The sequence below is a fragment of the Herpailurus yagouaroundi genome, unplaced genomic scaffold (assembly GCF_014898765.1).
Source record: "Herpailurus yagouaroundi ecotype Mexico unplaced genomic scaffold, PumYag 184, whole genome shotgun sequence".
Classification (NCBI taxonomy): Eukaryota; Metazoa; Chordata; class Mammalia; order Carnivora; family Felidae; genus Herpailurus; species Herpailurus yagouaroundi.
The window spans coordinates 8,600,432-8,612,703 of NW_024412415.1; the positions used below are offsets into that span (position 1 = coordinate 8,600,432).

The 12,272-nt window shown below is 42.5% G+C and overlaps 2 protein-coding genes across 12 annotated transcripts in view; both read left to right on the plus strand.

The window, feature by feature from the left end:
- The window catches only part of MGA (MAX dimerization protein MGA), a 172,236-nt gene extending 163,805 nt beyond the window's left edge, over positions 1 to 8,431 (plus strand). For 9 of the 10 annotated variants that reach the window (XM_040492349.1, XM_040492348.1, XM_040492347.1 and 6 more), the window contains exons 21-24: positions 27 to 138; positions 427 to 660; positions 1,776 to 1,952; positions 3,296 to 8,431. In XM_040492349.1, the coding sequence (XP_040348283.1) occupies positions 27 to 138; positions 427 to 660; positions 1,776 to 1,952; positions 3,296 to 4,563 (1,791 nt within the window). In that variant the 3' untranslated portion in view covers positions 4,564 to 8,431. Of the gene's footprint in view, positions 1 to 26; positions 139 to 426; positions 661 to 1,775; positions 1,953 to 3,295 lie in introns of those variants that run through there. The other variant, XM_040492357.1, reaches the window with a different exon arrangement.
- Positions 8,432 to 8,727: 296 nt separating this feature from the next.
- The window catches only part of MAPKBP1 (mitogen-activated protein kinase binding protein 1), a 55,484-nt gene continuing 51,939 nt past the window's right edge, over positions 8,728 to 12,272 (plus strand). Inside the window, exon 1 of one of the 2 annotated variants that reach the window (XM_040492361.1) lies at positions 8,728 to 11,471. In XM_040492361.1, the coding sequence (XP_040348295.1) occupies positions 11,355 to 11,471 (117 nt within the window). In that variant the 5' untranslated portion in view covers positions 8,728 to 11,354. The remainder of the gene's footprint in view (positions 11,472 to 12,272) is intronic. The other variant, XM_040492362.1, reaches the window with a different exon arrangement.

Here is a 12,272-nt window from a genome sequence, read left to right on the forward strand (position 1 = left end):
ACATGACATTAATTTCTTGTTTGTAGGCATTCAGCGAAATTCAGGGACTAACAGATCAGGCAGACAAATTGATAGGACAGAAAAATCTCCTGACTCGAAAACGGAATATTTTGATACGGAAAGTATCATCTCTTTCAGGTGAGATATGTGAATGATCTCTGGTAAAGAATATAATATAACGTCTTTAGTGAGGAGTAATCCTTAGTAAACTTTTCAGATATTACTTAGTTTATGGCTTGGTTCCCAGAGTTAACAGTAGAGTTACCTTTTGATTGGGTGAGGTGTTTCTTCTGGAATATAATCATTCTTGCTTTCCATAATTTTGGGGAATATAGTTAAATCAACTGGATTTCAGTTGACCCTATTTCCTATTATGTGGGGTCATATAATGAGCCGTGTGATGGTTTATTCCTTATCAACCTATAGGTAAGACAGAAGAAGTGGTCCTGAAGAAGTTAGAGTATATTTATGCAAAACAACAAGCACTAGAGGCACAAAAAAGAAAAAAGAAGATGGGATCAGATGAGTTTGATGTGTCTGCCAGAACTAGCAAACAGCAGGAAGGATCTTCTGCATCATCTGTAGATGTTGGACAGATGTTTATAAATAACAGGAAGGGGAAACCTTTGATTCTTTCCAGAAAAAGAGACCAGGCCACAGGTAGGAGGGACATGTTTTGCTTTTCTTAATGTAGGTGAACATCAATTTAATTCAGTGGACTGAGTCTTTTTTTGGCCATAATTTTAGATTTAATTAAATGAATTAAAGATGGGTTGTATAAAAAATATTAACCACATTAGATTTTAGTTTCTAACTTTATACATTGAAGTAAATCCTAAGAAGTTACCAGTTATGGTAACCTGTAAAACCTACTTTTGATAGCAGTCAGGTTATTCTAATGTTTCAGTGAGTATTTTTTTAAGTTGTCATCTTTTCAGACTTTAATACGTAAACTCTTGATTTCCCCGTAATTCTGTTCACAAGTTGAGGAAGTTTGGGTCTTTATTTGTCGTGCTGAAACTAATAAATTGGAATTAAAAAAAAAAATCAATTTTGTTGAGTCAGGCTCCATTTTCATCAGATTGCCCATCAGTCAGTTGCTGTTAAGGAGCAAAAGTAAATTGGTTTTAAGTTCTTGTTCTCTCCTATCTTGATTTTGGAAATGAGGCTATATTGATTTTATATTACTTGTTTATATTCTTAGAGAATAGTGTATCCTTTTTTACTCTTTGGGTGGCCCATTTTATTAACCAGGATATCTAAGAGAAAAGTAGTGATGGATACTAAAACATGAGTTAGTTTTAACATTGCAGATTCAAATGATGTGATTGCTACGAAAAGATTTTAATGATCATTTTGTCTAGTCCACCTCATCTCATAGATGGAAAAGCTAGAGGTTTGAGAGCTAGAAACTTAAAGTACTTTGTTAGAGGTGTATAAGGAAAGCAAGCCTGGGGATAGGATTTTGCATGCCTTTATCCTGATTCACTGTCAAGACTATTGGGACCATTCTGTTGAAAAAGTGGTTCCTTAGCTCTTTTCCTCAACATAAGTTCTGTCCCTTAGGAGAATCCGTGGACAGATAACCCATTACACAGTGAAAAGTGGTCAAAAAATAAATTCCCAGTTGAGGCACCCTAACTAAATTTGAAATTTTACCCTTTGCCTTTTAAGTCAATGTGTTGTGGTTTTAGGGATATTGCCTCGGCTTCTAGGCTATATTAGCATTAATTGCAGACCTTTTATCCTTAACAAATTTCTCATTTTCCTTACAGAAAATACCTCACCCTCTAACACTCCACACACCTCTGCCAACATCGTGATGACTCCGCAAGGGCAATTGCTCACCTTAAAAGGTCCTTTATTCTCAGGACCAGTGGTAACTGTTTCTCCTGCTCTCTTAGAAACCGATCTGAAGCCTCAAGCTGCCACCAGTGCTGTGGCTCAATCAGGTATGTTGTAAGTATTGTCCTCTATGGGTAGTAAAAAAGTTATCCCTGATATCTCACTGTGAGAGAGAAAGCCTTTGAATGTGTTCTGTAATGATAAGATCTCTTATGTTTGCATTTGCCTGGGAAAGAGATGACCCTCTTTTTAAATTTTTTTTTTTTTTAGCGTTTATTTATTATTGAGGGACAGAGACAGAGCATGAGCAGGGGAAGGGCAGAGAGAGGAGGAGACACAGAATCCGAAGCAGGCTCCAGGCTCCGAGCTGTCAGCCTAGAGCCCGACGTGGGGCTTGAGCCCACAAACTGCTAGATCATGACCTGATCTGAAGTCGAACGCTTAATTGACTGAGCCACCCAGGCGCCCCTGACCCTCTTTTTAGAACATGTTTGGCTCTATTGATTTTTTTTTTTTTTTAAACATGGGATTGGGAACTCCTTTGTGATTTTTAGTTAATTCTGAGTAGGAAAAACACTGAAAATATTTGAAAGTAAAAGGAAGATGAGGAGTCATTGTTTAGTTTTTGGCTTTGACAAATACTTATCAATCTTATGTGGTATTCTGAGATGGTGCACTCCTAGGTTACCAGCCGGATTCAGTTTGAGCATGACTCCCTTTTGGGGATAAGGAGTAGAGTTGGAAAGGAAGTCTCACTTTGATGATTTAGGTTTCAGGCACCTAAATTTCTGTTAAGGCAGAAGGGTATCTTTATCAGTACTAATATTGTTAAACTCATTCTGGAGTGGTCATCTTTTCTTTTACAGTGCTGCCTCTAAGGCTTCATTTTTCCCTCAGAGTAGCAGTTAATTGGGTGAACAGAATCAAGATGCATGTCTGCCTCAGTATAAAGAATTAACCGGGGAGCTTTCCTATAAAATATTAAATAAAACTTTTAATATCAAAGAATATTAAGCAGTCCTTTGGTTAGTCCTTTTACCTATTTTCTTAGGTTGTTTTTTTTCCTAATGTTTATTTTTGTGAGTGAGAGAGAGCATGAGTCGGGGAGGGGCAGGGAGAGAAAGAGGGAGACACAGAATCCGAAGGACGCTCCAGGCTCTGAGCTGTCAGCACAGAGCCCGACGCGGGGCTTGAACTCATGAACTACGAGATCATGACCTGAGCCGACGTCAGATGCTTAACCAACTGAGCCACCATGCGCCCCTACCTATTTTCTTGTTAAGCTAGGTCTCCATAATTTGAAGAACTAATAGTTCCTTTCATCTTTTTGATAAAAGTAAACTGGTGAATTTTGACTACCAACTTTCTGAGAGATCTCAGGTCATTGGGTATGAATGAGAGAGGAATGCTTACTGCTGTAGAACTAAATGAATTTTTTTCCCCCCCCCAGAAAATGACGACTTATTTATGATGCCAAGAATTGTTAATGTGACATCATTGGCCACAGAGGGAGGTTTGGTAGATATGGGTGGCAGCAAATATCCTCATGAAGTTTCTGATGGCAAGCCACCTGACCACCTGAAAAGTACTGTCAGGAATGAAGATAACTCCTTTGAAGATTCGGGTAGAATCTCTTCCAGAGGCAGCCATAGAGATGGCAGAGTGGCACTGGGTCCAACACCGGTTTTTCTGGCAAATAAAGATTCTGGTTTTCCACAAATAGTTGATGTTTCCAGTATGCAAGAAGCACAAGAGTTCTTACCCAAAAAGATTGCTGGTGAAATGAGAGGTATTCAATATAAATGGAAAGAGTGTGAATCTAGACGGGAGAAACTGAAGCCAAAGGAGTCCACATTTCATAAATTGAAGATGAAAGATCTCAAAGACTCCAGTATAGAGATGGAACTGAGAAAGGTAGCATCAGCTATAGAGGAAGCAGCGCTGGATCCCGGCGAACTGCTAACTAATATGGAAGATGAGGATGATACTGATGAGACACTGACTTCTCTGCTCAATGAGATTGCCTTTCTTAATCAGCAACTAAACGATGACTCTGTTAGCCTGGCTGAACTGCCCAGCTCTATGGATACGGAGTTCCCAGGGGATGCTCGACGGGCTTTTATCAGTAAACTTCCTCCTGGGAACCGAGCAACTTTCCAGGTTGGCCACTTGGGAACTGGTTTGAAAGAGTTACCTGATGTACAAGGGGAGAGTGACTCTGTCAGTCCTCTGCTCTTGCACTTGGAAGATGATGACTTTTCTGAGAATGAAAAACAACTTGCAGAACCAGCGTCTGAGCCAGATGTCCTTAAGATTGTTATCGACTCTGAGATAAAGGATTCCCTCCTTTCTCACAGGAAAGCCAGTGATGGAGGGAAGAGTACTTCTGGTGTCCCTGCAGAGCTTGAAAATGTGTCCTCACCTCCCATCCTACACATGAAGGCTGGCCTAGAGAACAACAGCACAGATACTTTGTGGAGGCCTATGCCAAAGTTAGCACCTCTAGGTTTAAAAGTAGCTAATCCTTCTAGTGATACAGATGGTCAGGGTCTCAAGGTGATGCCTTGTTTGGCACCTATAGCTGCCAAAGTTGGACACAAAATGAACTTAACAGGGAATGACCAGGAATGCCGGGAGAGCAAGGTGATGCCTACATTGGCACCTGTTGTGGCCAAATTGGGCAACTCTGGGGCCTCACCAAGTTCTGCAGGGAAATGAACTTTCCTGTCCTCAGGCAGAAGCCAGGCTATGAGGGAAACCTCCTTTCTCTGTAGGCATCTGTTTATTTGTGTCATGGAACTGTGATCCTTGACTTTGATGCAGTGGATGATGGTAGAGAAAGGGGGCTAGGGTGCTGACCTCGGTATAAGAAATTACTACTATGAAATTCTGATCATGTTAAAATGTGTTACCTCACTTGTGGTGCTGGGTCTCCTCATCCTCTCTAAGAAGATGTGATCCATTACTGAACACGAGGTGCCCCTCTTACCCAAGGAATTCATAACAAGACTCTAGGTCCATAGTGGTTCCTAGTTCTTCCCTCCCAGAGAAAAAGCTGCTTGAGACTTTGCAGTTGTTATGGGCTGAGTTGTAGTGGATAGCTATTGTTTATGTGGCTTAAGTCTGAAATCCAAGGAATGTGATGCACTCGGGCAAAGGGATCCAGAAGAGAGTTTTTAGTTGGTGGTTCGAGTAGGGTGAGAGAGGATGGGTACCATGGAATACCAAAGTGAAATGCTTTGTGTCATTCAGCAAAATATTCTCTTCTGTCATATCCCAAGTAGCTTCCATTTCCTTATCTTTCAATCAGAATTACAAATCCAAGCCTTCTGGTAAAGTAGGAATGCTTTTAACTTTTATTACTGAGGTGATTATTTTCAGATGTTAAAATACTAGCTCTCCCTTACTGTCTGAGTGTTGAAAAGACATTTCACGGTACCAGGGGTTTCTACCTGGGATACATATTTTGGAAGTAGGCATGGAGGGAGCCCTCCCCTTTTCACATATCACATCACTCAAGAGACAGCTAGAATGAAAAGCATTCCCTGCCCAGACCAGAGACCGTGGCCAAAACAAAAAAAATTGTGGGGCTGGATATTTCCCAAATCAAACCAGCCTCCTGGTGCTTGAAGGTTTCATTCACTTTTACCTGCACAGGATGTAAAGGAAAGAAAAGTCACAGTAGGCACTCTTTACCAGGGAAATGAGGCAGTATTTGAATCACAAGATATATTTTTTATTACCTGCTACCATGGATTCAATGATCTGTAGAGCTTTTTCACTCGTAAGCTGTCAGGGTATGAAGGACTGACAGCCTGTAAAGATAAAGATATTTATATTTTTGTATAGTTGTTTTCATAGATTTCTCAAAGGCTGAAGTTTTCAACCTAGAAGATGAGATTTGTATTGAGTATAGAAATGATGTTTCCTATCTAGTTTGTAAATAATCATGGTGCACTTGAGGGGTCTCTTAGAAACTCCTGGGGGCAAGAATCACTATTCTGAAAATGTATAGATTGGGATTTAGCTGCTGCATTTTGCCTTTCTTAAATAATTATATTTTGGAATGTAACCCCTGTTCTGTCTTCATTGACAGGATTTGCTTGTGTTGTGAAACACTAACACAAGAGCTTCCAGTGCCTGGGCTGTGCCTAGGTGATGCTATTTCTTCTACATCCCCCTTGCCTTCTTTATGCCAAATCCCACTCAGCAGATCTTCAGATGTAGGTTGTTGAGGCCAGCTTTGGAATAGTTCTAGCCAGTGAATTAGTACTTCCATGGTTGGTTCCCTTTCTAGTAACTCTGGTAATTAGATTGAAAAGGGTGGAAAAATTTCCTCTGTAATTGCAGTGGGAGCAAATTCTTTGTTGTTATTGTGCTACTTGCCTTTCTAGACCTGCTCATCAGCATTCAACCTTCCCTCCTCTAAAAGTTACTGAAGAAGCTTGAAGTAGGTAATGAGTGCCCCTTAGCTTCTCATTATCCCTCCCACTATTTACCCAGCAGAGTTCATTCAATGCCTTAGCCAAGGAGTCCAGCACCTGTCTCCCCTGCTAATAATTGACCTTGGAGATCCTAGTATTTTAATCCAGGTATAGCAGTTTCCCGTTATTAACTTGCTTGTCTCATCCTCACATTTCCTCCTGACTTCCCAAGGCTCTTGTTAATGGCTTTTGAGGGTCAGCCAAGGAGAAGGCAAGTGAGTGAATAATCCTCAGGAAAAGAAGGACCATTCTGCTTCTGAACACTTTTCCCTTTTTAGAAGAAATTAAAGAGGTAATAATCAGTTCTTCATGCAAAGATATTTGACTCTGTTCATGAGAGATGTACAAAGATGGAAATGAGAGATGATTCCAGGTCTGCAAGAAGGCTGCAGATGTCATTACAAACTCCCAGGATAATGGTGTTTTCAAGACCTCTTAGAACGAGTAAGTTGTGAAGGCTAATTTGAAGGAGGGCTCTATCTTCAGAACAGTCCGGCAGTCTTGACAGAAATATCAAATCTCCAAAAACTCCTACCCTTTAACCTTACCCCAAGAGAAACTGATCTATGAAAATGACATGTGTGATTGTGAAAGATGTAGTTGAGTGAGAGGAGTTGAGGAACTGGGAGGATAGTGAGCTCTCACCCTAACACTATAAGAAGCATGATCTCAGTAGACCAATAATTCGCCTTTTTATACATCTGTAAATAAATGGAATGTTTTTAAGAATATAATTATGTCAGATTTAGCCTTTTCTTTTATATATTAAATATATATCTTTCCTTTTCTGCTTTTGAAAAATGACTATTTTTTTAGAAACGTAAGAACAGAAGTTTGGTGAGTGGAAGGCAGAATGTATAAACTTGAAATAAATCAGTTATAATAATGAAAGGAGGACTTGGTGTTGGGAGGTTTGTGCTGAGTTGGAGTAGAGAAATCTAATACCCGGAGTCATTTGAGAGAGGTACCACTGAAGTAATTTTATCATAGGAATTCCTTACTGTTTTCAAAGTTTCTGACCTGCCATTTGGAGAGATTTTTGCTAATCCTTGTAGCGTGTTTTACATGGAGACTTCAAAAATTTCCACAAATTGACAGCAAATGTTCGTCTCAAGAAGTTGTTCAACAGTGAGGAAAGACTAGCCTCCTAATACCAATGTGTGCAAGGTAATATATGTTACCTTAGAGAATAACAGGACATAAACACAATCTCAGGGGCTAAGGACAGATGTTTTTAAAGCAAGATACATGTTAACTAGTATCACGATTTACGAAAGATTTGATTTATTAAAGGGGTCCTTTAGACGTTGCACTACTCTAAGATCACATGGTACAGTGTTTTGTTTTGTTTTTTTTTTTTCCTCTTCTAATTCTAATGGTTTTAGATATTAAGAAGGAATGGGATCAGGTGAATTGAGAGGTAAATGCACTTTGCAGACGGGTCTGAAAAATGGTGATAACCCTTGTTCCTCATGCCCACATTAAAAAACAATGCAGAGTAGGCTGCACATTTTCAGGTACTTCTGTAGAGAATGATGGATAACAAGAATCTGAGTACATTTCTTGCACAAAATGGTTGATTTTGAAGAAAGTGGTTGTAAGGGCATCAGTACTTCATGTTACTGTTGTATTACCTCTAATGAAATTTTACATAAATATGAATGGCTGGAAACAGAGGAGATTAAAGCTGAGGTATACAAGACTCACTGCCATTTGGAGAAAAAAAAGATCAGTCAAAAATGCATTTTTGAAACTAAGAGGGAAATAATTTGATATATACAACTTTTAAGCTGAGGCATAACTGACTGAACTGCTCTGCAGAGATATACAACCATTGAGTAATAGTGTAATGGAGGCGTGTGTGGAGGGTGAGAAGGCTAAACCACAAAATGATTTGGGAATTTTGAGACAAATCTAAGCTCTACTAAATTCTTCTATCAATACAAACTCTGCTATTAGAAGAGATTTTGTTAAATAAGAAAGCAGTCTTGGAAGCATTGTTTTGAGATCCATTCTGTTTCCAACTGCAAGCATCAATCACAGCTGTCCGACAGTGCCTTGCATGTAAAGGTGCTCAATAAATAATTGAATTGATGAGCAAATGTTTACTCCAGCCTGTTAGTTTTCCAGGGTCTTATAATTGCACCTTTTTGCATGTTAAGCCTAGGATGAATTTTAAAATCTGATCTAATGAGCATAGTGCAAAACAGACAATTGTATACATCCATTCCCAGACAGAATTTTAAAATCTGACAACCATGTATGTTTAGGACATACACAAGCAGAATAAAAAGTGAAATAGTGTATGGATGGTGAAATACTTAATATAAGGGTCAACTGCATTTGGAGGGTGGGTTGGGAATTATTTGGAGAAAAGGGAAGAATGGTTTTATTTCACTGGACTTGGGACTGCTATTTTCTGAGGAATTAAGCATGGGAACAGTCTAGATCCTATTCCCATATTGACTATTCAGAAGCTGCAGGGTACCTAGACAAATGTACTAACTGGTGAAGAATTGATAATATGTGGTTTTGGCCTTGGACCGGGAGTACCCAGATTCTAGACTTAGAATATCTCATTACACTGTTCTCAGTTTTATCACCTCGATCATTTTAGACAATGAAATTAGCTTGGATTTGCCTCTACAACTTGAGCTTCAGATGAGAGTAATTTGGGGAACATTTTCTCTAAGGGGGTAAACCAGGGTACCTTTGGACAGGAAATGACCAATGACACTTTGTAAGCCCATTCACCTGGCCACAAGTGGTAAGTGAGAAAACCAATAGTGGACACAAAAATCTGGAGAGAATTAGGGAGACTCGAGTGTGGAGGCAGCAGTTGGTTGGGCATGTAGCACACAAGTAAGGACAGCAGGTGGCACTATTTATTAGTGTTACATTGGCTGCTACCCCCTTGGAGGTAAAAGTAGCAAGGAATTTAAAGAACCAATTCCCTTCCCATTTAATACTCTTGGTGGCTGACCCTTGCTTCTTTCCTTCAGATTTGAGAAGTAAATGTGAAAATCCCATTTTGTGTGTAGTGGAAGGGTAGGAAACCTCATGCCATCTAGGTGCCTTTCCTGATTTTTGTTTCAACTTGTGAGCTTTGCAGATCTCATTTTTAAGTACATGGCTACCATACACACAAGCACATACCTCTGCCAAATGGCTATACAAGGAATGGGTTTAGGGGTCCTAATCCTTTTGCTGACATGTCATCTCCCCCAGGGGTTCCAAAGGTTTGGATAGGGTGAGACATATCCGTGTACGGTTTCTCTGGGGCCCAAGTCTTTTGGCTCACATTAACCTTTCCATAGGTAATTTCTTGAAGTAGCAATGAGGCCAAAAGGCTTCTAGGAAATAAACTCAGGTTGAGACACCTATGGAATAATATGAGTGTTTCTGTGCGCGCGCCACTCTGCACCCCCAGGATGAGCTCGAAAAAATATTATCACTAAATATAGTGCCAACAAGCTTGACCGTGACCTCGCCAAAGCAACAGTACTAGGGAAAAGGAGCAAATCTTGACATGAACAAATAAAAGATCTGGAGCAAGAAAGTCTGTTAACTCCAGGTGAGAGAGCGTGGTGAGACATTGGAGCCTAAAGGAAACGTTATTTCACAGGCACATTCACTTGTCTCTCCCTTCCCTCGCACACCTGAAGCTCAGTTCATGGCTGTCATCTCCCGCCCCCTTTTCGATCATGGCCAATCAGGTTGCCCAGTTCAAAACATTTCTTAGCGATCTTAAGAGCTATTCAGGAGTCATTTGCACGCAGGTCTACGCGCCGGGAAGGCCGTGAGCAGAAACGATTCTAACCGCTTTAAATCCCAGCACTTGGGGTCGATGGGAGCAGACCCTTAAAGCTGTACCTCAATCTTGTAATTTTGAGCAAGGAGTTGGTTTTGGCTAAGGTCTCTCGGGCCTCTCAAATGCCAACCGCAGCACCATGGGGGCGTGGTTAATGTCTTGTTGGGACTCAGGGAAGTGCAGTTCTCTGGAGGACGAGGCCTGATAATACCATAAAAGGCTGGTTGTCTCACTTCTGAAGGCACGTTCGTTGACCTTCCTTTAGGAGCGATACCCGCGATTGCCCTGTGCGGAACCCTTAGTTCTCGAGTCTTGTCTCTGCTTCCTAGCTTCATTGGCTCCGCCTCCATAAGCCTTACTGGTCCACTCTCAGAACGCCCTCCTGGATACAGACCGCACCCCCTCGCCTAGACTCCGCCTCACCAGCCCGTAGCTTGGCCCAGGCGGTAGTTCGCGTTTTGAGCCGTTCGTGCCACCATAGCTGCTGCTGCTGCTGCCGCCGCGGAGCTGAAATCGCAGAGCGCGATGCCTGAGGGCGCTGTGAGCGGGGTGGCCCCCGCGCCCTGGGGCTGGTGAGGCTGGGCTCGAGCGGGGGCGCTGGCGAGTAGCTGGGGCTGCTGAGGGAAGTGAAAGAGAAGGGTCCAGTCTCCTGCGGAGGGCCAAGGGTCGGGGTGGGGGAGGGAGGCTCCCGTGGCAGAACCGGTTGCCGGGCCACAGCGAGCCCCGCCGCGCCGAGTGTCCCCACGGCCGCCAGCTCAGGTGTCCAAAGCCCCCGGCGGGACTCCTCAGTGGCCTAGGCGGCCTCCTTTTTTAGACACCAAAGTTGCCATGGGAACAGTTGGGCATTAACGGGGACCAGACCAACCACTAGCCCTGCTAGGGCCAATCCCATCCCTCCGGCTAAACGCCTTTGGCAGGCGTGGGCCTGGCATTTCTTTGCAGCTCAGGCTTCCCCCCCCCCCCCCCTTTTTTCATGGGTTTGTCCTTCAGATGTAACAAACAGCGCGGTGCTAGAAGGCAGGTATGAGAAAGAGGGAGAGGGTAATACCTAGAGATAATAGCTGCAGACACGACTAGGCAGAAGGTAAGGTGGCCTCTGCCATCTCAGGTCAGTGGGAGGGCATACTGGAAGGACCTGTGGAGTGGGAAGGCAGTGCTGCTTTTGAGACAAGTCCCAAGATTGGGCCAGGAACTGTCCCCTGGGGCTCCTCATCATGATGGCTGTGGAAGGGTCAACCATTACCAGCCGGATCAAGAACCTACTTCGATCCCCATCCATCAAATTACGCAGGAGTAAGGCAGGAAACCGGCGAGAAGACCTCAGCTCCAAGGTGAGTCCTGGTATTGGGAGGCACCCCTTTCCAAGCCTCCCCTCCTCTGCTCCGTGTTCCTCTTTTGCCTTCCTCTTTCTTAGGAAAGAGGAGAACTAGAAGCTCCTGTTGGCTCTAAAGGAGCAAGTGTGCCCATTTCTGCCCCTTAAGAAAACAATGATTGGGTTTTAGGTTAAAGGAAGCAGCAGTAGGCATGGTGAGATTTCTCCATGAAGACGAATAGGAGGAAGGCAAGCTGGATTCAGTTGTGGCCTCACTACAAACCAAGTCTGTGCTTGGGGAAGCCAGTTCATAATTGATGACTCCGTTTCCCTTCTTGGAAGAGGGTAGTGGGACCACATATCCTGTGAAGGGCTGAGTTGTGACTAATGTAGCTGCAGGTGTTAGTGTCACAGCTGAGGTTATGCAAGACAGGAGTAGCAGAATGAACACCTAGTTTGAGGAATTGATTTGGCAAATGCGTTTGCCTGGGGTCAAAACAAATTTATTTGCCTTTTCTAGAAACCTAAATTAATTTAACTGGAGCCTCTTGGCTTCTTAGGAATGATAACATGCAAGGAGCCTGGTATCTACCAGTAAAACAGACCTCCTGGTTTGTCCTTGAACATTGCCTATCTCATTCGCTCTCTGCCAAGAGCCACATCCCACCCTGCCGCAGAAGTTCCTCAGAGGCCTAGTCCCTTTCCATCCCCTCACTTGTCTGAGTATTGGCTTTATGCTTTCTTCAACTTTGTTGAGCCTCCACAATTTTGGGAATACAAAAGTAGACTAAATTCATTTAATCCCTGAAAGAATCTGGGA